This window comes from Chionomys nivalis, chromosome 6 (assembly GCF_950005125.1).
Source record: "Chionomys nivalis chromosome 6, mChiNiv1.1, whole genome shotgun sequence".
Classification (NCBI taxonomy): Eukaryota; Metazoa; Chordata; class Mammalia; order Rodentia; family Cricetidae; genus Chionomys; species Chionomys nivalis.
Window position 1 is genome coordinate 37,411,733 of NC_080091.1, and position 25,618 is coordinate 37,437,350.

Sequence of the window (25,618 nt, forward strand, 5' to 3'; positions counted from 1 at the left end):
CAACGAGCACAACCGGGATAGCTGGGTAATAGGACACACAACAAGATGGCAGTTGCTTGGCTTGGAGGTCATTCACTCATCACAACAGTGCGTTGTGTGTTTGGACATGTGTATGCCATGGTTTGTACATGGAAGCCAGAGAGCATCTTTGTGCAGTCCCCCCTCCTCCAGTACAGGGATCTGGGGATCTGACGCAATTCATCAGACACCTTTGCCCACTGAGCAGTCTTGCTGAGTGTTATTTTCCGCAGAGCAGCAGCTAGCTAAGACACTTGTCTTGTTTCTGTCTGACTCTCATCCCAACCCACCAGTAGCCTTCCCTAAGACCTAGGTCAGTAGAAAATGGCCCCAAGATTTGACAGAGTAGGCAGAACTGAGGACAGGGCAGGGACAAGCTGGGGTCAGAGGGGCTCCCTAACTGCGTTCGATAGCTCAGGCCTCCCTAGAGAGGGGGCTGTCCAAGGGAAGATCCACTGCCCCTGGGCGCCCCAGGGCTGTGCTGACTCCTTCTCTCCCTCTGGGAAATGGGATGAAGCCTTGGAGAAGGATTAAGGGAGGGCTCAAGATGGGGGGAGGGGTCCCTGAGCCTATCTCCTTTCTGGGCTGAGATGGCAGGTAACAGGACTCTGTCCAAGCCAGGTCAGGTGACCCTGCTGACTGCAGGGGAGCCCAGAGGAGGCAGCTGGAATGTTGATGCACCAACTTGGATAGGCTGGGGACCCCCAGAGACTGTTTGCTCCGCTGTGCACAGAACTCTGCGGGAAACCCCAGCACTCTTCCCAGACCACCCCATTATCTCGACTGAGCACCCCCAGCAACTCCATCATCTTAACAACTTAATGGTGACCCGTCTTGAAATCTGTCCTACCTGCTCCAACTTCTGCTTGTGATTCCTTGCTATACCTGGAAAAAGAGTAAACTCTTTCGTCTTCGCCTACACGTCTCTTCCTCCCTGCTTCTTTCTTTTTTCTGTCTTTCATCTGTTATTAAGAACTTTGGGCCGTGGCTAGAGAGATGGCTTGCAGTTAAGTTGCTTATCCAGAGAACCTGGGTTGAATTTCTAATGCCCACAAGGCAGCTTGCCGCAGACTCTCACTCTTGTTCCATGGGCTCTGGCGCCCTCTTCTGACAGGCACGGGCGTACAGACCTGCTGGTAAAACACCATACGTAAAAACAAAACTGAGGAGGGCTGGAGAAGGAGCTCAGGGGTTAAGAACTGCGGTGCTCTTGCAGAGGACCATAAATTGCTTCCCAACAACCACACATGACAGCTTCCGGGGGGGGGGGGTCTGACATCTCATATATTCATAGTCACACACAAGCACACATACACATAATTAAAAATAATAAATAGTTGGGTTGGAGGGATGGCTCAGTGGTTAAGAACACTGGCTGCTCTTCCAGAGGACCTGGGTTCAATTTCCAGCATCCACATGGCAGCTCACAACTGTCTGTAACTCCAGATCTGACACCTTCATACACACACATATGTGTGTGTGTGCAAACAAAACACCAATCAATACACATAAAATAAAAATTAAAAATTAAATAATTAATAAACAAACAAACAAAACTTTAAAAATAGCCTGGGGAGCACATCCCACAGTTCCAGTACCCAGGAGCACTGCCATGTGTCTAAGGCAAGCCTGAACTACATAACAATAGCCTGTCACAAACAAAAAAGACAAAACAAAACAACACAACAAGAACAAAAAATACAAAACAGCCCTACTGCGTGCAGGCACTGGTCTGGGCATGGAAATCAACTGTGCCTATCAGACTGGGTCCCTGTCCTGCGGGAGCCCACAGATGGAACTTTCCAGACAGGCACATCAACACTCGTACCCTGGGAGAGCGGAGCTTGGCCGCGGGAGACTGCCCTAACCTGCAGGCTGGGTGTCGGGGAGCTCACAGGAAGCAGAGATAGTTCTGAAAGCCCGGCAATCCTGAAGCTGAGCTCTGTGTCACCGTGGCTTGTCCTCTGCAGCTCATGTGGGAATTTAGTTCCCCGTGTAAGAATTCTGAGAGGGTCTGTGTGGGTGAGGAGGTTATAGGAGCCCGCTCCACGCTTGGATTGGTGCAGTTTTCATGAGATGGGGTTAGCTCTTGCCAGAGTAGACTGTTGGTAGGCGTGCCCTGCCTCGTGCCTTTCTGCTTTCCACCAAGTGATGAGAGCATAAGGCCCTCACAGGTGTAAACTCACAGATATGTAAATTCCCCAGTCCCAGTGTCATAGCAACAGAAACCAGCCTATAGCAGTCTGCATAGGGAAGAGGGAACATGTTCCACGTCACAGCATGGCTGCGGCTGCGCCGGCTTCTCCCCAAGCGTGGCCTTGAGTTGTACGAGGATGGTGCACTGGGGAGGAGGGGAGGAAGGGGTGTGGGTCTCATACAGTCAGTGCTAGCCCATGGAGAGAGCCTTCCTGTTCTGGATGTCACAAGCCCTGGATAACGGAAGTCTGAAGTCAGGTTGTGAACTATGTTCCTCCTGAGACGAGGGGTAGAACTTCCCTTGCCTCTTTCTACCTGCTGCCATTTCCCCATGCTCCTCCAGGTCCCTTGTCATTCGGCACCCCTCTGACCCCTGCCTGTAGTCACATGGCATTTCCTCTCTCCTGTCTTCTGTTTTTGAGAGTCTCATGTAGCCTAGGTGGGCCTCAAACTCCCTGTGTATCCAGGTTGGTCTCAAACTCACAGTCCTCTCCCCTCCACACTCCACTTGCTAGGATTACGGGAGCGTATGCACCACCATGAATGGTTTATGTGGGCCTAGCAATTGAGCCCAGCATTTCCTGCATGCCAGATGGGCACTGTAGCAACTAAGCTACATTTCTTTCTGGTTTATTTATTTATATCTCATTGTTTTAAATATTTATTTATTTTAATTTTCTGTGTATGAATATTTTGCCTGCGTGTATGCCGGGTGCACGTGGAGTCCAGAAGAGGGTGTTGTAACCCTTGAGTTAGAGTTAGAGGTGGTTATGAGCCATCATGTGTGTTCTGGAAACTAAAACCGGGCTCTCTGGAAAAGCAACCAGTACTCTTAACTGCTGATCCTTTTTTCCAGCCCCTGCCTCAGGCTCCTGAGTGCTGGGGTTACAGGCACACACTGCCTGTCTCCCTTCTAAACTTTTAATAAGGACAACAGAGATATTACCACGGAATTATCTCATCCTCATTTGATGGCATCTATAAAGAACTTATTTCCAAGTAAGGTCCTGGTCAGAAGGGACCTCAACATGTATCTGGGCAGGGTACAACTGCACTAATCAAAGAAAGGTGGGTTTGTGGGTGCTTCTGAGTTGAGCAACTGTGGCCCTGCTTTGAGATCACATACATATCAGGTCAGCAGATGCCTGGTTTTCGTAAGTGTGCTCCGTCCTGAACAAACTCAACACCTCCTGCCCTCTGCTGTCCATGGATAGGAAAAGCACACTGGGGTCCACGGAGCCATTATTCAAATGCTCAGGGGCCCTGAACCTCCCCAGCTGTGTTGAGACATCAGTTCTCAGGCCCTGGACACACTGCTTTAGTGTCAAATGAATCTAGGTTTCCAGACTGTTTCCTCTCTGGCAGCCTTGCTCTGTGACCCTGAGATAGTTTCTCAGCCTCCATCTGAGTCTCCATCACTGCCTTAGGGAAGCAGCGAGGATACCCATGTTCCCACACTGCTCACTACCCGGCGACCACTCATTCAAATATTAATTATATTAATAAGTGTGTGACTGACTGCAAAGCTCTGAGGATCAGAGAACAGTAAGTGCATGTAAATTATACTTCTGGAACCTGCTATGTGCCCAATTGTTCTCCTTGGATCTTCAAGGGCCCAGCTATGTCAATCATAATAATAGTTAATAATATAGAACATACACTAATAATTAATTGGCATTTCTGGGCTCTTTGAGGCCTAAAGAAATGTAATTGTGGGGTTTCTTAACCCAAGGATGCTATCATATTACACCATCATATCTCCAGTGTATAGATACTATCATATTACACCGTCATATCTCCAGTGTATAGATACTATCATATTACACCGTCATATCTCCAGTGTATAGATACTATCATATTACACCGTCATATCTCCCGTGTACAGATACTATCATATTACACCATCATATCTCCAGTGTACAGATTTGGAGTAAAATATATTTTCCTAGGAATAATTTTCTCTTTCATCAATTTTTACAAACTTTTTTTTTGTGTGTGTGTGTGTCTGTGTGTGTGTGTGTGTGTGTGTGCCTGCAGAGGTCAGGAGAGGGTGTGGGGAATCCCCTGAAGCTGGAGCAAAGTTCACCTTTCTGAACCTTGTTTTATAAAACCAGGAAGTTGTTACACATTTGGGTTTGGTATGTCAACACTTAGATTGAACTTGGCACAAGAGAGTCCACAATTGCTGTGACTTGGGCTACTCAGCTCCCAGCTGGAGCTGCCTGGGGACTTTTTATCCTGGTGACACTCACCATGCTCAAGTACATCTTTTTCTCTGGACGTAAGCGGTTTCAGAGAAATGGGGGCTACTGCCTGGATGCGGTGTCTCTGAGGTTGAAGGGCAGCCGTGTGAGGCAGTGTATGAAAGGGGCATCGCAGATGGAGGCTGCCAGTTGGAGGTCGGGAAGAAGCCATTGAGTAGAATAGATGGGTACTGAAAATGGAAACGTATTGGGGGTCCTTGGCACGGGGTCCCTTCCCCTCTTGGGATATCAGTCCCCACATCTGTAAAGGGACAGTAATTGTGTTGCTCAGAGAGTCACTGTGAGTGCCGACGTGACTCAGGGCATGCTGCCCCATGCCCTGCGGAATGCTCCCAGCATCCCTGTCACATGGAGGCACATACACACACTGCATGCACACATTCGTTCTTAATCTCTGCTCTAATCTGGCCACCACTTCTGCCTACCAGGTCCGTCATTATTTGCAGTATAACGCTGGCAGCAATATCCCTCCTCCTTGGTGTGTCACATGAGAATGATTATAATCCCCAGGTCACTGAATTTCTGTGTTGGGATAATGCCCAGAAAGTGCCCATCCACTAGTACCAGGGACTTAGCCAGTGCTCGGTCACACACGTGATTTCCCCATGTTTTGGCAGCTTGTGGAAGTCCTTGAACCACACATGACTTCAGCAAGTAACAGACACACTAGACCCCTGCCTGCTGCTGTATTCCCGTCTACAGACACCCTCCCAAGGGTCCCATTCCAGAGCACAGTTGAGGCCAATTAACAAAAACACATAAAATTCCTTTATTTCTGAGTCTCCCCTTGTAAGAAAGGTCTAGAAATAAAGGAGATTTAATACAAAATTACATAATTAGTCAAATACTTCTCGGTTAGGCTCTCTCTTGTGCAGAGAGACTAGTCCCGGCCAGCTAATAACCCCAGGGGACCCCAGGGTGGCACCAGGCATGACTGGGGAAGGCTAGGGGCCAGAGGCACCCTGGCCAGCCCTTCTGCAGCAGGGAGCCAGACCGGAAAGTGGGCAGGGTATGTCACCACCTTAAGAAGTCCCTAAGGAACTTCCAGAGCTTGGTGACCCAGAGATTGGCGCCGAGGTCGGACAGGTACTGGATCTCGGGCGTGAGCATGCGCCGACAGAGCTGCTCGTGATGCGGCCCGATGCTCTTCTTGAGGTTGTAACCTAGGATGGACTTGACACCCAGGGGCTGCCAGGGTTGCATAGCCGAGTCCTGGATGGCCTCAGCATCCACCGCTTGGCCGCCATCGATGCAGATGCGGCGCATGCGCTCGTTGGCTTGGCGTAGCTCGGCCACCTCGCGCACCATGCGCTCGCGCCCGAAGGCCTCCACCTTTCGCCAGAAGCTGGCATTGAAGTGGCGGTAGAGGTGCACATCCAGCAGGTTCCAGGCGGTGGCACGGCGGTATAGCTCGCCCGAGAGCCGCGGCACCGGCGAGTCGCGCCGCGCGTTGAGCTTGAAGTACAACACGTCCTCCAGGTCCCAGCAGAGCAGCTCCCGGAGCAGCACCAGGGACTCATCGAAGTACTCCTGCAGCAGCACCAGGTGGAAGCGGCGCTCCACCTCCAGGATGTGCTCCTGCACGCGCGGGCTGCCCGGGTCCAGGTCGCTGTCGTAGCCTAGGTCGAAGAAGAGTAGGTTGCGGAGGTAGTGCGCGTTGTAGCCGCTCGGGTCGTAGTAGCGATCCGGGTCCTGCAGGAACTCTGCTAGCTTGTCGTGGCTCGACAGCTTCCAGGTGAGCGGCACCAGGGACCCAAAATAATGGAAGGAAGACTCGAAGAGACGAGCGGGGTCGCGGATGACGGTGATGAAGGCGGCGCCGGGCCGCATCAGCCCGCGCACCTCTTCGTAGTGGAAGCGCATGTGGTTGCAGATGATGTTGAAGCAGGCCCCGGGTCGGTAGTCCTGTACCAGGCTGCGTGTGAAGTAGGACGGGTAGTGGAAGTCGTTGCGGCCATTGGGGAAGGCGAACTTGAGCCCATGCTTCTGGCCGAAGCGGAAGAGGATGTTGAGCAGCGTGCTGCTGGCGGTCTTGTGCGTCTTCATGAACACGATGTCTTGCCGAGGTTGGCACCTTCCGGCAGAGTCGTTGCCAGGAGTGGCCACCTCAGACTCACTGGGAACAGGAGAGCAGGGCGCTGCAGGCTCCGAGGTCCTGGGGGAGACAGAGGGATGAAAAGCAGTCAGGGGCTTGCAGGTGACAGTCCCATGGAAGGGTCTGGTAGGAGCTTGATCTGGACCAGCCTGACGGCCACGACCTACTAATGCAAGCCTGCAGGTTTGAACACTTTGCTTTGTGGGTGCTGGGCAAGCACTCTACCAAGCTGAAATTCCTCCTGCCTGAGATTGCCGGATTTTTCGTGTGTGTGTGTGTGTGTGTGTGTGTGTGTGTGTGTGTGTGTGTGTGTGTTTGGCGGCGGGGGAGGGGGTTAGTTGGTTATTACCAATATTTTTAGGTTACCTTAATACCACTAACTGTGGCACAGGCTGCACCAGATATATGATGAGCAGCCGCATGGGGAGATGAGATAGTCTGGCTGCTTAGGAAGAGGAACACAGTCACATAAGCCCACGTTTGAAAATTTTGAATCCGGGCCCTGGGCCAGATGAGTGTTTGGGGACAAATCACACTCCATCTCTATCCTGGCCCCCACTGTGGCCTTGTGGGAGCCTCAGACTGGACACAGTGTTAGGCGGCACTCATGCTCTGTGGGGCAGGATCTGCCCTTATCTTCACTGAGGCACACAGTGAGGCCTGGGTGGCACCGAAGAGTTCTGCCAGAATGTCTGCCCCATACAGCACGGTGCAGGTGGACCATGACCTGCCCTGCCCTGCCCTGCTCCCTCTGTTGGATGGCACTCACGTGAAGGCCACGTTGGGATGGAGAGGCGGCACCACATAGGAGTAGAGCAGCAACAGGAAGCTGGTAAAGAGAGCGCCCAGCACCAGCCCCTTGGCCTTGGACTCCCAGGGCTTCTTCGACAGCAGAGGCATCTCAGAGAACTTCTAGGGACAGTACCGAAGAGCAGAAGGGTCAAGAAGTTAGTCTCATGGAGTCTCCACAGCTGCCAGGGCTCACAGTAGGGGCCTGCTTTCGCCAGCTCTGCGGACTCCCTGGCAGGATCCTGACAGGATAGAGAGATAGAAGATAGCAGGCTCGAGGAGGGGAGGCAAAGGGGCAGAGAGAAGGTCCTGCTGAGCAGGCTGCTAACTCCTGACTGACTGGCAAGGCCATGGGAGTAAGCCTTTTGGGCTTTATAATGAATGCATTCCGAGGGACAAAAGAAGAACCCTCTTAGTCCCATGCCCCAGGACCTGCTCATAAGGAAGTATAGAATCTTTACTGTTTCAGAAGGCATAGCCAGCCTTCCTGTCTCCTGTACCACCCTCCCTGGTAAAAAAAGAAAAGAAAAGAAAAAGATATCTAGTTTATAGCTATGTTCAAAATACTGCATGGAAAGTAGTTATATTAAAAACTGCTAACTCAGGCGGGTGGTGGTGGCTCATGCCTTTAATCCCAGCACTCGGGAGGCAGAGGCAGGCGGATCTCTGTGAGTTTGAGGCCAGCCTGGTCTACAGGAGCTAGTTCCAGGACAGGCTCCAAAGCTACAAAGAAACCCTATCTTGAAAAAAAAAAAAAAAAAAAAAAAACCTGATAACTCAGCTGGGCAGTTGTGTCCTAGGCCCTTCTTTAATCCCAGCCCTTGGGAGTCAGAGGCAGGTGGATGTTTCTGAGTTTGAGGCCAGCCTGGTCTACAGGGTGAGTTCCAGGACAACCAGAGCTACACAGAGAAACAAACAGACAAAACGGCTAACTCACTGTTATGGGTGTCTTAGTGAGTTTTTGCTGTGGTATGCTTGTTTGGGAAGCAGTTTGACCTGGCTGCAGTGGCCTTGCCCACAGCAGACAGAGATGTGAGTGGTAATGGGGGAGGCTTCAGAACTGGAATCCAGGAGAGAGTGGAGGCTCGAGTAGGGGGCTTTTCCAGCTCCACGTAGGTGTAAAGCCAAGTCTGGAACTTTCCACTTCTCTCCCAGCTGATGCTCCCAAGCCCCCGAGGCGGCAGGAGGTCATACACGCCACCCTGTGACCGCACGCATGGCACGCTACAAATTCATCTGGAGGCAGCACTGCCAGGCAGCCTCCATGGGAAAGTTACCTAAAGTGCCCACGTCTGCTTGCTGAGAGGAGGCCTCCGGGCCCACCCCCAAAAAAGGTGGCAGCACTTGCTGAGCCTGTGGCTCGTCAACTAGGAAGTTTGCCTCACAGAAAAGGACAGAGAGAAGCAATTGCCAGAGGAAGAACCCACACAGGAGGGAAAGTTTCCTCCTGCTACAATGGAGAAGCATCGCTCACTCTGTGAAGCTGGGTAAAGGCTGGGGAGAGTGTTTCCAGAGGGCAGCGATGTCAAACAAGGGTCGCCCACCTGTCACTATAGATAAGTGTGTAAAGTGTACAAAGTCATTGTGCCAATAGCAACTTGAGAAAGAGAGAGAACTTCCGTGAGCATCAGCAAAGGACAAAAGGGACATCATGTCTACCAGTCCCCTCCCAGAAGTCATGATGAAAAGGGAAGTGAGTTAACCAAAAAGCAACACGAGCTAGTTGCTCGCTAACATGCTCAAGGCCCTTGGCCAATTCCCCAGCAATGAAAAAAGGAGAAAAAGGAAAAAAAAAAAGCCTGGCATCTGGGAGACTGGGCCAGTCTTAGCTACATGTCCAGTTTGAGAGCAACCTGAACGACATGAGGTCCTGTCTCAACACATCAACAGAAGGTTGGAGAGATGGCTCGGCCATTAACCTCTAGGCTCACAACCAAACCTATACGAGTACTTGAGGACTGGAGTTCAGTTCCCAGCACCCATATTGGGTGGCTCACAAATGCCTGTAACTCTAGCTTCCAGGAGATCCAGTGTCCCCTTCTAGACTCTGTGGACTCTCTCTCTCTCTCTCTCTCTCTCTCTCTCTCTCTCTCTCTCTCTCTTACACACACACACACACACACACACACACACTTTACAATAAATAAATCTTAGCCAGATATGGTGGCACACACCTTTAATCCCAGGGCTTGGGAGGCAGAGGCAGGTGGATCTCTGAGTTCAAGGCAGCCTGATCTATATAACTAGTTCCAGGCCAACGTGGGCTGCCTAGTGACACCCTGACTCAAAAACCAAAATCATAAAAATCAAAAGCAAAACAACAACAAAAAAACATAGAAAATTCTACAGTGGGGGCTGGAGAGATGACTCAACGGTTAAGAGCACTGATTGTTCTTTCAGAGGACCAGGGTTCAATTCCCGGAGCCCACATGGTGGGTCACAACTGTCTGTAACTCCTGTTCCAGTTCCTCTTTCACACAGGCAAAACAGTAGTGCACATAAAATAAAATAAGTAAATAAATAAATAATTTTTAAAAAAGAAAGAAAATCCTGGAGTGATATGCACTACTCCTCCTGGTCCACATATGTCCCTAGGTAAATATACGTGAAAGTATATTTAAAGCAAAATGCAGTGATGGGCGTGGAATGTGTTTGTTACCAAAATTGCTTAGAACTAGAGATGTTTCTGATTTTGTAGCTTTTATTTTGGAATATTTGCGTATGCTTAAAGAACTCTCTTGGTGGGGCTGGGGAGATGGTATAGCTGGCAAAGTGCCTGCCAATCAAACATGAAGATGAACTCAATTTCTCTACCACCCACACTAAAAAACGAAAGCCAGGACTCTTGTTATCTTAGTGTTGGGGAGGCAGAGACAGGGGACCCTGAGGCTCAGTGACTGCTTAGCCAGTCAGCAAGTGCAGGTTTGGTGAGAGTTCTCGCCTCAAAAAGTAAGGTGGATGAAGTTTGGCAGTGTTAATCCAGCACTCAGGAGGCAGAGGCAGGCAGGTCTCTGAGTTTGAGGCCAGCCTGGTCTACAGAGCGAGTTCTAGGACATGAGGTGAGATATGGGATTTTCCACTTGTGGCATCATGTTGATATTGAAAAAGTTTCAGATTTAGATCATCTTCAGTATCAGATTTTGGTTGAGGACACGCAGCCTGTGTTCCACATCTCCACAGTCTAATCCTCTGAACCTATCTGGGAGAGGTATAGATATTTCTCTACATTACTCATTTTTACAATGGTTGCATTTTAAAAAGGATCACAGACAATTTAATGAAAAAGGAAACATGCCAGGTGGTGGTGGTGCATGCCTTAAATCCCAGCACTCAAGAGGCAGAGGCAGGTGGATCTTCGTGAGTTTGAGGCCAGCCTGCTCTACAAGAGCTGGTTCCAGGACAGCCAGGGCTGTTACACAGAGAAACCCTGTCTCCAAAAACCAAAAATAAAATAATAATAATAATAATAAGGAGGAGGAGGAGGAGGAGGAAGAGGAGAAGAAGAAGAAGAAGAAGAAGAAGAAGAAGAAGAAGAAGAAGAAGAAGAAGAAGAAGAAGAAGAAGAAGAAGAAGAAGAAGAAGAAGAAGAAGAAGAGAGACAATACAATGCCTCTACAGGAGGTTTGGAGGTTTTATTCTTTTTTTTTCCCTAAGCAGTGTGGAGTTAACCTAGGTCTCCAGCATTCCAGGAAAGAACTCTACCACTGAGCTAGGCACGTGCTCACACTTTAAAGTTTACAAAGTGCAAACCAGATGTGATGACACATGACTGTAATCCCAGGGGAAAGCTGTGGATCAAAAGTTCAGGCCAGCCTAGGCTACAGTGTAAGACAGTACCACAAAAACAAGCTAAACCAAAAACCAGTCAGGAGGGGAAGGTGTGGACCTCAACAACTGCTTTGTTTATTTAGAAACAGGACCTTACTATGTAGTTCTGGCTGTCCTGAAACTCATTATGTGGACCAGGCTGGCCTCGAAGTCACTGAGATCTGTCTGCCTCTGCCTCCCGAGTACTGAGGCTACAGGTGGCGCCACCACCGCCAGGCTGGACCTCGGCGTCAGGATCCCTCAAGGCTGGGCTGGGCTGGGCTTTAACAAGGACTGCGAACAAGCCGGGGATGCTTTCTCGGTTATAAACTGGAGAGAAGCTGAGGAGAGGAGTCTGAGGAACCTCCTGAGCGGTAGGTACACTGGTATCACTGGCTGCAACCCTCCTGAGTTCTGGGCAAGGAGTGGCGATGCGGGGATTGGGGGAGCTGCCCACGAACCACAAAACCGCCCGGTGAGTTCTGGTCAGCCACCAGCTCTCTGCTTCACGGGGCCCAGGAGAAAGCCCAACAGACCAAGGCTCGGGCCCAGAACAGACAGCGAACATAGGAGCTTAGTTTCTCTAGCAGGAGGGATCAAGATTCTCTTAGTTGTCTCTCCGTAAGCCTGAGGGCCCACCCTGCCCCGGCAGCCCCACTCACCAGGGTACTCCTCCGGAACTCCGAGAATCTGCAGTGGTGGAGGACTGGCAGTAGGGGGCAGACCAGCATCTAAGCTGCCAGGCGGGGGCTTTCTGGCCCACCCAGGACAGTGTGTTCCCCACACACGAAACGTCACTCATTCACTCATTCTCCTGTTTGGGTTTTCCCAAACCTCACCAGATCCCTGTGTGTACTGAGCCCTGATGAGACCACTAGAATCTCTGCCAGCAACTGACGCCACTCAGTGGGTACCATCACGTTGTACCAACACCCCGTTTTGTAGACGGGGGTGGGGGGGAAATGAGGCTTCAAGGGGTGACAGGACTTGCTCAGGGTCACTTAGCAGGTATACGCAAGGCAGGATTTGGGGCCCGTGTCTGTGGATCTCTTACATGCAGGGTCCTGCTTTATAAATAGCGGCTCCTCACACACTGAGACAAAGGGGATGTTCTTTCGGGAACTCACCAAGGCCAGCTGGACTGGGTCTAAAAAAGCATGGGATAAAACCGGACTCGCTGAACATAGCGGACAATGAGGACTGCTGAGAAGTCAAGAACAATGGCACTGGGTTTTGATCCTACTGCACGTACTGGCTTTGCGGGAGCCTAGGCTGTTTGGGTGTTCACCTTAATAGACCTGGAAGGAGGTGGGAGGTCCTTGAACTTCCCACAGAGCAGGGAACCCTGACTGCTCTTCGGGCTGATGAGGGAGGGGGAGTTAATTGGAGGAGGGGGAGGGAAATGGGAGGCGGTGGCGGGGAGGAGGCAGAAATCTTTAAATAAATAAATAAATAAATAAATAAATAAATAAATAAATAAATAAATAAATAAATAAATAGTGGCTCTTGTCTGAGGTATATGAAGCCTGGAACAAAGGAAGTGTCTGCTGTGCAAGGCAGATCAAGGCGTCGCCGGGGCGCCGGGGCCTCTGTCCTAGGAGGTGTCTGACACTGGTGGGCAGAGCTAGCTGACTGTCAATATGCAGGCATGGGAAGTAGAAGGGACCCTGGTGGCTGATTCTTCTGGGCCAGCCTTTCCTGAGGTGTTCAAGGTTCCTCACCCCCTAGTTGTCTGGCCTCTGTGAACTGAGCAACGAACCTCCTCTCTGAGACTGTCTGCTGCTGCAGATGGTGGGTCCCCAGTGGCCAAGGCAGGGAAGGCAGGCCCTTCTCTGCCCAAACTGGGGGAAGCAAATGGGTGGGCTAGAACAACCCCAAAGCCACCCCGCTCCAAAGCCAGGCGATTAATCAGAGTATTAATTATTAATAGCATTGCCGATTAGCCATTGTCATCACTGTTGACAAGGGCCCAGTCCTGCCTCCCAGGAGAGGTACCTGCCCCCATAATCAGGAACAGGTGAGTCATCCCAGAGATGCCTGAGCCTAGCACTTGGTAGATGTTTAATAGAAGATGCCCCGTGGCCTGGGCATCTCAGGGGAGAACATGGATAAGGCCCTTGGTCAGGCAGCTACCACCTCAGTGACAGCCACACGGGGAGACAGCTTATGGTGAGACAGACTTTCTGTGAGGGTCATACATGACATGCATGTCAAAGGGCCCATGAAGGTTTGTTTAGTTGTGTAGCTCTGTGGTAAAGAGTTTTCTTGGCATGCACAAGCCCCTGGGTTCTGTCTCCAGTACCAAGAATGGCGATGATAATGACTATATATATATATACTGTTCCTTCACTGGGTAAGGTGGTGCGTGCCTATGATCCAAGGACTCAGAACGCTGAGGATTTTGAGTTGGAGGCCAGAGAGAGTGGGCTTCTGATCAAGACCTTGTCTCAAAGAGCCAAATGAATAAACTTCCCGTGTCCTGCCATGAGTGAGCCACACACGGAAGTCATATGTGAAGATCATGAACATGCATGTGAGAACCACACAAGAGAGCTGGAAAGAGCCAGCAACCAGGCTGGGGATCTAGTTTTATTTAAAGCCCAGCTCTGGAGCCAGGTATAGTGGCACACACCTGTAATCCTAACAACTCAGGAGGCAGAGGCAGGAGGATGTCCAGATTGAGGACAAACTGGGCTATACAGGGAGACCCTGTTCCAAGAAATTAAATACGAGGCAAGCAGGATGGCTCAGCAGGCAAAGGTGCTTGCTCCCAAGACTGACAACCGAAGCCTGATTCCCAGGTCCAGAAGTTGTCTTCTGACCTCCTCTTCCACATACACACACTTACACACGCTCTCACACACACGCACTCCAGCTTGCTGTATGCCCTAAGCAAGGCTGTTTTCTTCTCTGGTCTTAATTTCTCCTCCAAGATAATACCAATGTTCTGTCCCTATGTTTCAGATGGAACATGCAGGCACGGGGCTGGCACTGGGCAGACATTTGCTGAACTGAGTTATCATGAACCCCCAGGGTTCTGGCCTGGTCCCATCCAGCTGTGTACCTGCCAGTCCAAAACAGAGTCTTACAGATAACTAGTGGCCCTGAGAACTTGGTTTCCAGAGAAGCAGGGAGGTCAAACCTCAGAGAAGGCAAGAGTATCCTCAAGGTCACACAGCACAGGGGAAAGTAGGAAGCATGACTAGAATCTGGGTTCCCTATCTCCTCTGCCCATGCTGGTGACAGACCAGGGTACTAGGACATATGGTTCTCTTGTCATTTTCCTCACCTATCCCTGTTCTCGTGGGTGGCCCCAGCCATAGCTGCGCGGTAACTGGTAGCAAGCCAGACTCCACATCCTCCAGTTCAGCTAGGACCCTGCAGGACAGAAGGGAAGCAGGACTCACCCACCACAACTTGTGCACTGTAAAACTTGCCCGAGATGGTAAGGCTGCCGGAGGGTGTTACCACTGCGCAGACCCCCTGCTCTCTGTGCTGGGACGGAGGGGACACACTCACCTTGGCTGCTGAGACTAGCTGCCCCTTTCCTCTTCCAACACCCAGGCTGCCTCTGCAGTCAGAGACAAGAATGCTCTAATGATACCCAGCCGGCGACTGGTTGGCTCCTTCCTTCCCCCTCCAGTGCATATGAATATTTATGAGCGCCCTCCCTGGGGATAATGAACGAAATGCCCAGGTGGTGCCCTTGTCTTCTTACTGTCCTCCCACTGGCTCCGCCCCTCTCTAGACCCCAACAGCCAGGTAGTTCATTTACCCAAGGGCTCAGCTACTAGTTCAATTCTAGATGCCCTTGGGCCAAGGGCACAGCTACTGCGTGCTTGAAGGCTGGGGGGCGGCGCGCAGGACTGGAAGAGGAACTGATCCACCTGAGGGCAGTTCATTCAAGCCTCTTGGCTGCTCTGTGGGTCCATCACAAAAAAGAAAGTTAGGCAGAATAGGGAACGACAAAGTCACAGGCCAAATACACACTTGCAAGGAGCTTAGACCTGGAGATAATATATATTATTATATAATATATATCGAGAGAAAGAGGGAGAGAGAGAGAGAGAGAGAGAGAGAGAACACAACAGATACTATCAGCACCCATTGTTGCAGGTGGGGAGGGTCATGAGATTGAGGCCAGCCTGGACCGCATACTGGAACCTTGTCCAAAACTTAAAATAAGGGGTCACGTGTGGAAGCCATCTCACCAGCCAGCATACTTTGTTTTTAACTCGCTTTCCCATTCTCTACTGATAAATCGTGACCATCTTGTGATCACCATAGACTTTAAGCTGATGTGCCCCACAGATATTACAGAAGATGCATCTCCTGCCCAGAGAGGGGCTTCTGGGAGAGAAAGCAGACAGGAGTGGGAGAGCAAACAGCCTGAGATTTGCGGCAGCAGTGAGGACATCTGATCCACGGGGAAGGGGTTAGAAAGGGGCGCCCTCAGGAGGCTCTCCAGTTTCCAAAGGCGGTTTCTTTTCTCCATGGTAACACAGCCTATAAATCCCATCCTCCCTTACAGTTGATTCCCATGTACTGAATCAGAGCCAATGAAATACGAGCATTAAGACAGCAAATGAGGTTGGAGGCGGGTCTTTGGTAAAGGTGGTTTCTCTCCAGAGGCTCCCAGATCCTGTACAAGCTACCTTTGTTGTTGTTGTTGTTGTGTCTTTGACAGGGTCTCATTGTGAAGCTCTTGCTGGTCTAGAACTCACTGTTTAGATCAAGCTGACCTTGAACTCATAGAGATCATACGCCTCTGCCTTCCACTGGAACTAAAGACATGGTTGGGTAGCTTTTATTGTCAGTCCGACACAAACCTAGACACACCTGGGGAGAGGGACCCTCAGTTGAAGAACTCTCCACCTGACTGATCTGTGGTCATGTCTGGGTGCAGAGGGCTGGCATTTTCTTCATCGCTAATTGATGTAGAAGGTCCCGCCCCAAGTGGGAAATAGCGCGCTTAAGTGGGTGGGCTTGGGAAGGTTGCTGAACTTGGCCTGGCATGAGCCACCAAACAGTGGTCTCTGCTTCACTGCTCCTGCCTGAGCGCGTTCCTTCCTCAGCTCTCCCAACGAAGGACTGTAACCCGTACGCTAAAAGAAACCCTTTCCTCCACACGTTGCTTTTGGTCCTGGTGTTTACCACAGCAACAGAAGCCTAACTAGAACAGAAATTGGTGCTGGAAAACAGGCCTATTGCTATGACAGACCTGACCGTGGCATTTTTGGCAGGAAGAATTGTGGAAGGGTTTGGAACTTCGAGCTGAAAAGCCACGGAATGCTCAGAGATTGGCTGGAAAAGCCACGGAGTGCTCAGAGATTGACTGGCTGGGAAAGCCACAGAGTACTCAGCGATTGGCTGGAAAAGCCAGAGTACTCAGAGATTGGCTGGAAAAGTCACAGAGCGCTCAGAGATTGGCTGGAAAAGACACGGAGCGCTCAGAGATTGACTGGCTGGTTTGTGGGAAGCTGGAAGGCAATGCTGAGAGAAATGCAGACAGTGGAGGCCTGAGTTATGACGGTTCATCTCGGCTGGTCATGTGATGTTTCAGATTAAGGATCTGTGGAAGCAAAGTCTTTGCTTTACTGGGACAGTTGATGCTTGTTAACCAGGGTTGAGAAATTAGGTGTGATTAAGAAGGGACATTGAGGCAAACTCTTCTGAAAGTACTTCCTCAGGGTCAGCACACAGAAGCTGTGGTTCAGAGAGGCCAATATTGCATCTCAAGCTGATAGCCAATTACCCGTGGGTTTTTTTTTTTTTTTTTAATCATATAAGAGGGCTCAGCCCACTCTGGGCAGTACCATCCCTAGGAAGAAAGCAAACTAGAACAGACCTTTTATGTCCATTTCACAGACAAGAAAACTTAGGTCCAGAGGTTAAAAGAGCTGCCTCAGTATGCACTGTAAAGAATGAATGTATTCATAAGGGCAAAACTGTACATTTGTACTTAGGTTAAGGGGTCTGAAATGATACCAAATGTAAAATGTATTTCCCCAAGGAATGGGGTCATTTGCCATCAATAACACTTTTGACTTGGTAAATATAATGTGACTATATATGCATTCACATTTTATTATAGTCTCTATTACTTTGGGGAAAAGTAAAAATTTATAAATAATGGGACAGTAAGATAGCTCAGCAGATAAAGGTGTTTGCCCTTGAGCTTGGTCCCCAGAACCCACATGGTGGAGGGGGAGGCAATTCCTGAAAGTTACCCTCTGACGTACACATCACACACACACACCCAACAAATAAAGACTAAAAATAGGTTTATTGCCATAGTAGAAGCCAGGCCACACCTTGGTTTGGAGGCAGGCATACTGCTCTTTCCAAACCTGAGTGTTCTGAATTGGAAGGCATAGCCAATGATAGACCAGCATGGGGTACTCATGGACGGTTTGATTGGGAGAGGTTAGACCTCCTGGACCTGCAAGGATCCAGAAACTTCACCTTGAGGCTCTCTGGAGTGTATCATCCAGCAGGGTGTTTTGTCTGCATGCACCCTAGTTTGCTGGCTCACAGGATCCCCCCGAGCTGGCAGCCCTGGCATCTTGGCAGCCTTACTGTCCCTTGGCTGGAGTCATGGTGCCAATGGTTTCTAGGCCTGGCAGCTGAGATGGGGTGGTCTTTCATGATTCAGATGCAGTTCCTTTTTCTTTGTTTTTCGAGACAGAGTTTCTCTGTGTAACCCTGGCTGTTTCGGAACTTGATTTGTAGACCAAACTGATCTTGAACTCACAGAAATCTGCCTGCCTCTGCCTTCCAAGTGCTGGGATTAAACGCGTGGACCACCATCACCCATTGTCAGACACAATTCTTTTTTTTTTTTTTTTTTTTGATTTTTGAGACTGGGTTTCTCTGTGGTTTTGGAGCCTGTCCTGGAACTAGCTCTTGTAGACCAGGCTGGTCTTGAACTCACAGAAATCCGCCTGCCTCTGCCTCCCAAGTGCTGGGATTAAAGGCGTGTGCCACCACTGCCTGGCCGTCAGATGCAATTCTTAATGTCAGAGTATCAGTATCACCTGCACCTTCCTTCCTTTCCCCTCAGGTCTCCTCCTCTTTTTTCTTTTCCTTTCTTTTTTTTTTTTTTTTTGTGTGTGTGTGTGCACGTGTGCATGCGTGCCTGCGTGTGTGTGTGCATGTGTGTGTTTGTGTTTGTGACTGGTCTGGTCTGGTCTGGTCTCACTATGTTCCTGATTGACTTCAAACTGGCTATCCTCATGCCTCGATTTCCTGATGCTAGAAATACAAACATGTGTCACCATGTCTAGCAACCTATTGTTTCAATAGGCAAACACACAATTACAGTACGCACACCACACACCAGAACCTCTCAGTATTATATGCAGCCCCATGTATCAGGTGGAGAAACAGGTCCAGTAACCATGGCAAAGACAGAACACATTCAGTGTTCTTTTTGAGACACTCCCCTGTCCATGCAAAATCACCACCTTTCCTGACAGCAGATCCAAGCACAAAGCAGCTCTGGCAGGAAGTGGCAAGTCACAGGTGCCAATCAAAAGTCAAGCCACTACCTTAGCCCTGTAAACACATAGATTCCCAGGACTGAGCACGGAGGAGTTAGCAATATCAATACGTTATAATAGTCCTGCCATAATGTTTACAGTCTGAAGATACACTTGTTTACATAAACACATGGCATAGAGAAAAAGTCTTACAGAGGCGTTGTTGATGCCACACACCATGCCCAGGTTAAGCATACCCACTGCTCCATTCCTGCACTCAGGATGCCCTCAGTACAGCTTGCTCCAGAGTTCCCCAGTAGGGTGGTCTCTGCCAAGAGGCTCCCTCTTTCCTGACAGAGGTACAGCCATGCTGTCTCTTGTTGGGAAGATAAAAAACTGTGAGGCATGCAGGGTCCTCGGCTCAGTGCCTGGCACACTGCAATGGGTCTAGTTATGATCATGGGCCCTTAGATCCTTTTGGATCAATATTCATACCACCCTACCCTTCCAATGACCGATGCTTCCCATGTTTTATACCCAGCTTCCTTCAACCCTCACATTCCATGCCAGGCAAAATGAAGGCAGACAGGGAGGGCTTACCCAGTGTCCCAGCCAGGGTATTACGGAGGGCCGAATCTCTCTGCCCCAGAGGACAGCATGTAGGAAGGCAGGTAACTCCTGGAAAATTCTTTTAGTTCCCACCTCACGACTCCAGAGGTCTCCAGTCAGGTGACCCTTGGGGACACTTCCATCCCATCCTGCCTCGTCCTCTCTACAGTCATTCACATTTCTTACAGAGTCAAAGCAAAGCAGGAAGCTTGTCAGACTGGGCGGTGGTGGCACACACCTTTGATCCCGGTACTTGGCAGGTAGGCAGATCTCTGATTTTGAGACCCAGCCTGATCTACAGAGTGAATTTCAGAACCACCAGGGTTATACAGAGAAAACCCATCCCCAAAAACGAAAACAAAGTTGTTACAAGCCACAGACTGGATGTTATAATCTGCTGGCCTGGTTTGTTACCTGGGTACCCTGTCCCTTTAAGAGACAAGCCCCGACTACTGCCAACACCCCCTTTCTGCTGAGGCAAATGGACCCTTTCTCTCTCACCTTCTCTCTTACTCTCTCTGCCCTTCTTCTGCCTCTCCCTTCTTTCCCCCTTTTCTCCTTCCCCCTTCTCCCCTTTCCTTCCCCCTCCACAACCCACTAAATGAACTCTATACCCAAACTCTCTGCATTATGTGTCTGTCTCTCACCTGCCGTGGTCTCCTACCCACCAAGGGGACCCTCTGAGGCTTTGGGTGGCCCGCCACTGCCCCTTGTGGGACCGCTGCCCCTCGTGGGACCAGTCCCCTGCTACCATATCTTTATTAATGATAACATTGGTGCTGTGACTCAGCCAGGCTCTCTCCACACTCCCTCCCATCTGTGGGTGAGCCAGCTGAGGACATGTGGGGGACCTTGGACTCAGGACCATTTTCCAACACTTGGCAGGCTATCCTTTGCAGCTGAGGACTACTGGGGATTCTACAATCTTCTAACTCTTTTAACTCTTTTTCTATATAGTCTTTTTTTTTTTTTTTGTTCTGTTTTTCGAGACAGGGTTTCTCTGTGGTTTTGGAGCCTGTCCTGGAACTAGCTCTTGTAGACCAGGCTGGTCTCGAACTCACAGAGATCCGCCTGCCTCTGCCTCCCAAGTGCTGGGATTAAAGGCGTGCGCCACCACCGCCCGGCTCTATATAGTCTTTTTTCCAACTTAAAAGTTGCTGGAATTCTTTCTCTCTCTCTCTCTCTCTCTCTCTCTCTCTCTCTCTCTCTCTCTCTCTCTCTCTCTCTCTCTCTCTCTCTCTGGCTTTTTGAGACAAGGTTTCACTGTGGCTTTGGAGCCTGTCCTGGAACTAGCTCTTGCAGACCAGGCTGGCCTCGAATTCAGAGATCCGCCTGCCTCTGCCTCCCAAGTGCTGGGATTAAAGGCGTGTGCCACCAGCGCCCTGCAAAATTGCTGGAATTCTACACTCAGCACCAAACGGTAGGTTCCTTGCACATATCTGGCCATGCCTCCATGAGTATGCAACCACTCAGCAGAGGTTCCTCCGCGTAAAAACAGCCCAGTACTGGTCAACCACTGGCCCATTGAGTTTAAAGCCCCTCGCTCGCTCCTTTGGCTTCATGTGATAACGTAGGGGTTCAGTTTGTGCCCACCCATTCTCATGGCTTGGACTTTGAGTGATGACCCAAAGTTCAGCTTGAGCCAGGGTCCATGCTGAACTTCTGGGACACTGGAGTTTGGTCTCTGAATCTTCTCACCTTACTCATGGAGACTGCGCCAACCCATCCACAGATATCAAGCTATATATCTGCCTATTATCAGCTTATATTCTGCCAGTGATTGCTAGTTGGAAATGCAGCCTGCTTTTTTATGTTTTTCTATCTGCTTTCTACTCCCAGCGTGTAATCACACCCACGCTAAACTGTCCCTCTCAGATCGTGGGCTGGGCTCTGGTTTCCTACTTGGCGGGGTAATGGGCGCTCTATCCTGACATCGAGCCCCCTACCTCATGCTGCCTCCCACCTCGGTGGCAGAATCTGTCTCTATTTCTTTCATTCACACAGCCCTGTTTCTACCACTGCTACACCGTGGGCGAAAATCCTAAACCTGAACCTTCTAGCAGCTCACTTCCCAACTTTGTTAGTCCGCTGGGACAATTGGTGAGACCGTTCCCTTTTAGGCCTAGTGCGTGCCTCTCGCACGCACAACTGCCCTTTCTCGGGCTCTGCCCTAGCTCTGCCTCGCTGATCAGTGCATTCATTATTCGGGTCCACGGCCCCTGGGACCTATGGATCCTTTTAGTGATACCGGTCCTTCCCTTCCGGCCTAGGGCCTTTCAGGCGACTGCCCTTTCTCGTCCCTGTTATCTTGTGGACGAATGGATAATGGCCTGAGTCAGTTGTTTATTTTTCTGCCTCACCCCTGGGAAACGGGCTGACACTTCTAACTTCCACCAGCGCAGGGCTAAATTTAAAGAGTTATACCACATGGACAGCCATGGCTGCTGCCATTTTCTTTGAGCTTAACAAAGGGAGGAGCTGGAGGTTTCGCCCCTAGCCAAAGAATGCCGGCAGCAGGTTCCCCACGTGATCATGTCCCGGGGGCTCCTAGCCAGCTTCTTCTCACTTTTTATTTAACTTGATGCGGAACTTAAATTCAACTGTGTGTAAATGTATGCATTCTTACTGTTAAATGTTTTAAGTTCATTATATCTTATTCCAGACTAAGAAAGCAATAAGTCACATATTTTAAATTGGTCTTTGACAAAATTTGTCTTTGGCAAAAATACTGTATATGTAATCCAACCCTGCTTTAAAATACATTTAGTTGCTCTCCACTAGTGTCAGTTCCACCATTAAGCTTCTATTACAAACAGTTTTTTCTTCTTTGTCTTTCAAAAGTACAAGTCTCACCTGTTAAGTTGAGAGCCAGTACAGTTAAACTTGGACTCAGTTCTCCAGGCAGATCCTATGCTGTAATTATAACTTATCTATACCTGATAAACAGTCCTCAACTGCTCAGAGATCTGGGGAATATGGCATTTAAATGTTTAATTATTAAAAGGCTTTTCATAACAGAGAGACATGTTGGCTCCTAGCAGCAGCACCCTACTTCCTCCAAAGAAGACAGAACAATGTCCATCTATAATTTGCTTCATCAAACAAAAGTGCTAACTACTGGACGAAACTGCCTTTCATCTAAACTGAAGAATCACTGGAATTGACAGCCTCGCTGCTCAGGTCAAGGTAGGCGTGTCTTTCTACAGATTTCTTAGCCCACGGGATCTTCTGGAGTCTGGCAGGCCCTGCTTCTAACAACGGAAGGCGAATACAGCCCTGATACCCCTGCCCTCAAGGATCATGGAGGATCCTGAGAGTGGCGCTAGGTAACCAACCGAGCAAGTTCTCTGTCATTTTTAATCAATAACTCAAGTCAAATTTTATCCTTCTCAAAGAACTCTGATACAATTTGACAGCTGAGAGGTTTTGTCAGTTTAAAAAGAACAAATTTCAGTACAGCTTCTTAACATGTTCTTAATAGAAGGCGCTTTAACATATACAAATGCAATTATTAAATTGTGTATCTGCAAGCTATAAAGGTATGAAGACAAATACAAGTTATCAAATTTCTCTCTCACACTGCCTTTCATAGTCTTAAAAATATTTTTCATCATGCAAAAACATCTGTCACAGTCATTCTGACATTCCGCCATCCCAATTCCCTCAACCTGCTATGTCTAACTTCCCGCCTTTTTATTATAAAAAAAAAAAAAAAGATGGGACTGTTATAATCTACTGGCCTGGTCTGTCACCTGGGTACCCTGTCCCTTTAAGAGACAAGTCCTGCCCACTACCCCCAACCCCCCCTCACTTCCTGCTGAGGCAAGAGGACCCTCTCTCTTACCCTCTCTCTCTCTGCCCTTCTTCTAGAGAGGCAGCTTCTGCCTCAGCCCCTTCTCCTCTTTTTCTCCCCTTCCCCTTCTCCCCTTCCCCTCCTCCTCCACAACCCACTAAATGAACTCTATACCCAAACTCTCTCTCTGCATCATGTGTCTGTCTGTCTCTCACCTGCCGTAGTCTCCCATCCACCAAGGGGACCTACTGAGGCCCTGAGTGGCCTGCCACTGCCCCTTGTGGGACTGCCGTCCCTCATGGGACTGACTTCTGGTCCACCATGTCTTTATAAATGATAACACTGGGTCCAGAGTCCCACTGTTTGTGGGCCACTCTCCCAGGTGACTCACTGCCCTTCTGCACAGGACAGCTTACTCTTGCCTGGAGACAGCGTAGGAAACAGACCTATCTGCTGCTGGATGACAAGTGGGCACAGAACCCAGTAAGGGAGAAGGGGAGGAAGCAGGCACTCCGTGTCTGCGGGGAGCTTCCTTTGGGCAAAGCTGTTCCCAAACAGACTCTGAAGCAGCCTGAGGCTAAGGGCTGGGAGCGACTGTTTCTGCTTTTGCACCTCCTCACTCACCAATGTCAAGCAAGGGGGAGGGTTGGTGAAGCCTAGGAAGATCAAACAAGTAGGACCCCAGTTGGGCAGGGGAGTCCTGAATAGGGCTGGGGTCCTGAAATGAGGACGACAAAAATTCTTGTGACTTGGAGTGAACCCTGCCACTTCTGAACTGTGTGACCTTAGTCTCTAATTCCCCCCCCCCCCCCCCCCAGCAATCGACCTGCTTGATTCCTGAATTCCCTCTAGATAAGTAGCAATGGTGCCTCGCAGGGCACAGTGCAGGGAAGGTTGGGGTGGCTGCACTGACCGCAGGACCCACTGGTCACCCCCTCAGAAGAGGTTGAGTTCTTCTGATTGGATCTCCCTCCACACTTTTTTCCTCTAGACGATTTCCATGGCACCATCACCACAGTAACCTCAGGTGTCAGGTATCAGGCCTGCTGCCCATCCTAACGTGGATGGCTGCAGCCAGATGTGTGCCTGTCACTATAGACAGCTAGGGAACAAGGAGGGGCTCCATTGGGAAGCAACGATTATGCTCTGTGCTGCCCTTCCGCTAAGGGAGTAGACCAACCTGCAGAACCCTTCATGGAGCACTGGCTCAGGACTCTGGAACTGCAACTGCATATAGGAGCTTTCCTGTCCTAGCTGAAGAGTCTCTCCTTGGTGGCCTCATTTCCTCAGGAGCACGTATCCAAGGGACCTTCCCCAAGCACAAGAGTCTGTCACCGCCCACGGTCCCGTCTCGGTTTTGACAGCCCCTCCTGGGAAAGGCAGGTAAAGGGAGATTCCGGCCGGCCCCTGCTTCTCCACTAGGGCCCAGGGCACGGTATCCGAGAGGATTAATCATTGATGGACACAGTTTGAGTGCAGCAGCGGGCACTCAAGCCCCACCCACCCCACTTTCAGGATTCCGGGGGTCTGATGGGGAGGAGCACCCAGGCAAGCAACCAGCCTGAGCTTGCAGGACACAGTGCCGGTGAAGTATGCCCTGCAACACTCCTATACCCTTCGCTGGGCGAGCTTACGATCCCATGTTGGCTAAGGAGGCAGTGCAGGCGGGGTGCTCAGGTAGGAGAATGAGGCAGGACACAGCCAGCCTGAGTGTTGGACCTCCCGACATACCTTGGCCGGGTTCTCCTTGGGCTCGGGGTGGCAGGAGTCGCCCCGGCCCGCGCCGCCGCCGCCGCCGGGGCGCTCACTGGGCGGCGGGGCGCACTCGCCGGGGCCCCGTGCTCTGCCAGGCCTGGTCCATGCCCCCGCCCCGCCGCCGCAGCGGCTGCCGCACCCGCTCTCGCCACTCTCGGCCAGGTGAGGCCAGCAGCCTGGCCCGGCCCCTGGCTTCACGGCCAATGGGCGACAAGGCCCCTTCCCCCCATCCTGTCCCCTGCGCGCCTGCCCGAGAGGCACAGAAGCTGTATTCAACTCCCTGGGGCGGAATATCGCGCCCCCGCCGCCGGCCCAACAAGGCCCATTTGTCTCCCAAGGGCCAAGGAGACCATTGTCCTGCCGCCAGTCCCAGAAGGGAATAGAGGGTGCCTGGGGCTTGGTGGTAGTGTTGGGGAGGGGAGCCTGGGCTCAGGGAAAAGGCGGCAGAACTAGTTGCCAGCCTTTTATTGAGAGTGCTGGAACTCCTCGGGATCCAGTGGAACATAGGTCTTCCTAGCTCCCCCTGGGGAGGCCAGAAACACATTTTGGAAACCAAGGAAAACAGGTAGAAGAGCCAGGATCCCTGGGCCTACCCAGGGAAGGGGCTTGGCTCCAAAGGCTGTCACTTCAACGGTTCCCGGTCTGCTAACTTCCCTTTTAAGGATGCCCATCCTCAAGAGCGCTGTGCAAATAGGAAGTGGGTGCTTGTCTAGGTTCAGGCTGTCCTTTGTCCCAAAGCAGAACCAAGGACGGGAACTAGTCTGGAGTTAGACCCAGTTTGGGCAGTACAAAACCAGCTGACCATCCAATT

At 50.5% G+C, this 25,618-nt stretch overlaps 1 protein-coding gene across 4 annotated transcripts; it reads right to left on the bottom strand.

Moving 5' to 3' along the window:
* Positions 1-5,223: 5,223 nt before the first annotated feature.
* Positions 5,224-24,959, bottom strand: Gal3st1 (galactose-3-O-sulfotransferase 1). Of its 4 annotated transcripts, none has more exons than XM_057771016.1 (4): positions 24,784-24,959; positions 14,459-14,547; positions 7,343-7,485; positions 5,224-6,633 (listed from the first exon to the last, which is right to left on the bottom strand). In XM_057771016.1, exons 3-4 carry the CDS (start codon positions 7,471-7,473, stop codon positions 5,493-5,495), a joined length of 1,272 nt encoding a protein of 423 aa, XP_057626999.1. In that variant the 5' UTR covers positions 7,474-7,485; positions 14,459-14,547; positions 24,784-24,959; the 3' UTR covers positions 5,224-5,492. The 4 variants fall into 4 exon arrangements, with proteins under 4 accessions (XP_057626999.1, XP_057626998.1, XP_057626997.1 ...); XM_057771015.1 differs by lacking the exon at positions 14,459-14,547 and adding an exon at positions 14,689-14,740 and having other exon boundaries at positions 7,343-7,604; XM_057771014.1 differs by lacking the exon at positions 14,459-14,547.
* Positions 24,960-25,618: the final 659 nt, after the last annotated feature.

What these genes read in the sequence shown, in the direction of transcription:
- Gal3st1 (XM_057771014.1), bottom strand. Translation starts at nt 7,473, where the DNA reads ATGCCTCTGCTGTCGAAGAAGCCCTGGGAGTCCAAGGCCAAGGGGCTG. An exon ending in CATCCCAACGTGGCCTTCAC is followed by an intron (nt 6,634 to 7,342) that starts GTGAGTGCCATC and finishes TGTCTCCCCCAG; the next exon opens with GACCTCGGAGCCTGCAGCGC.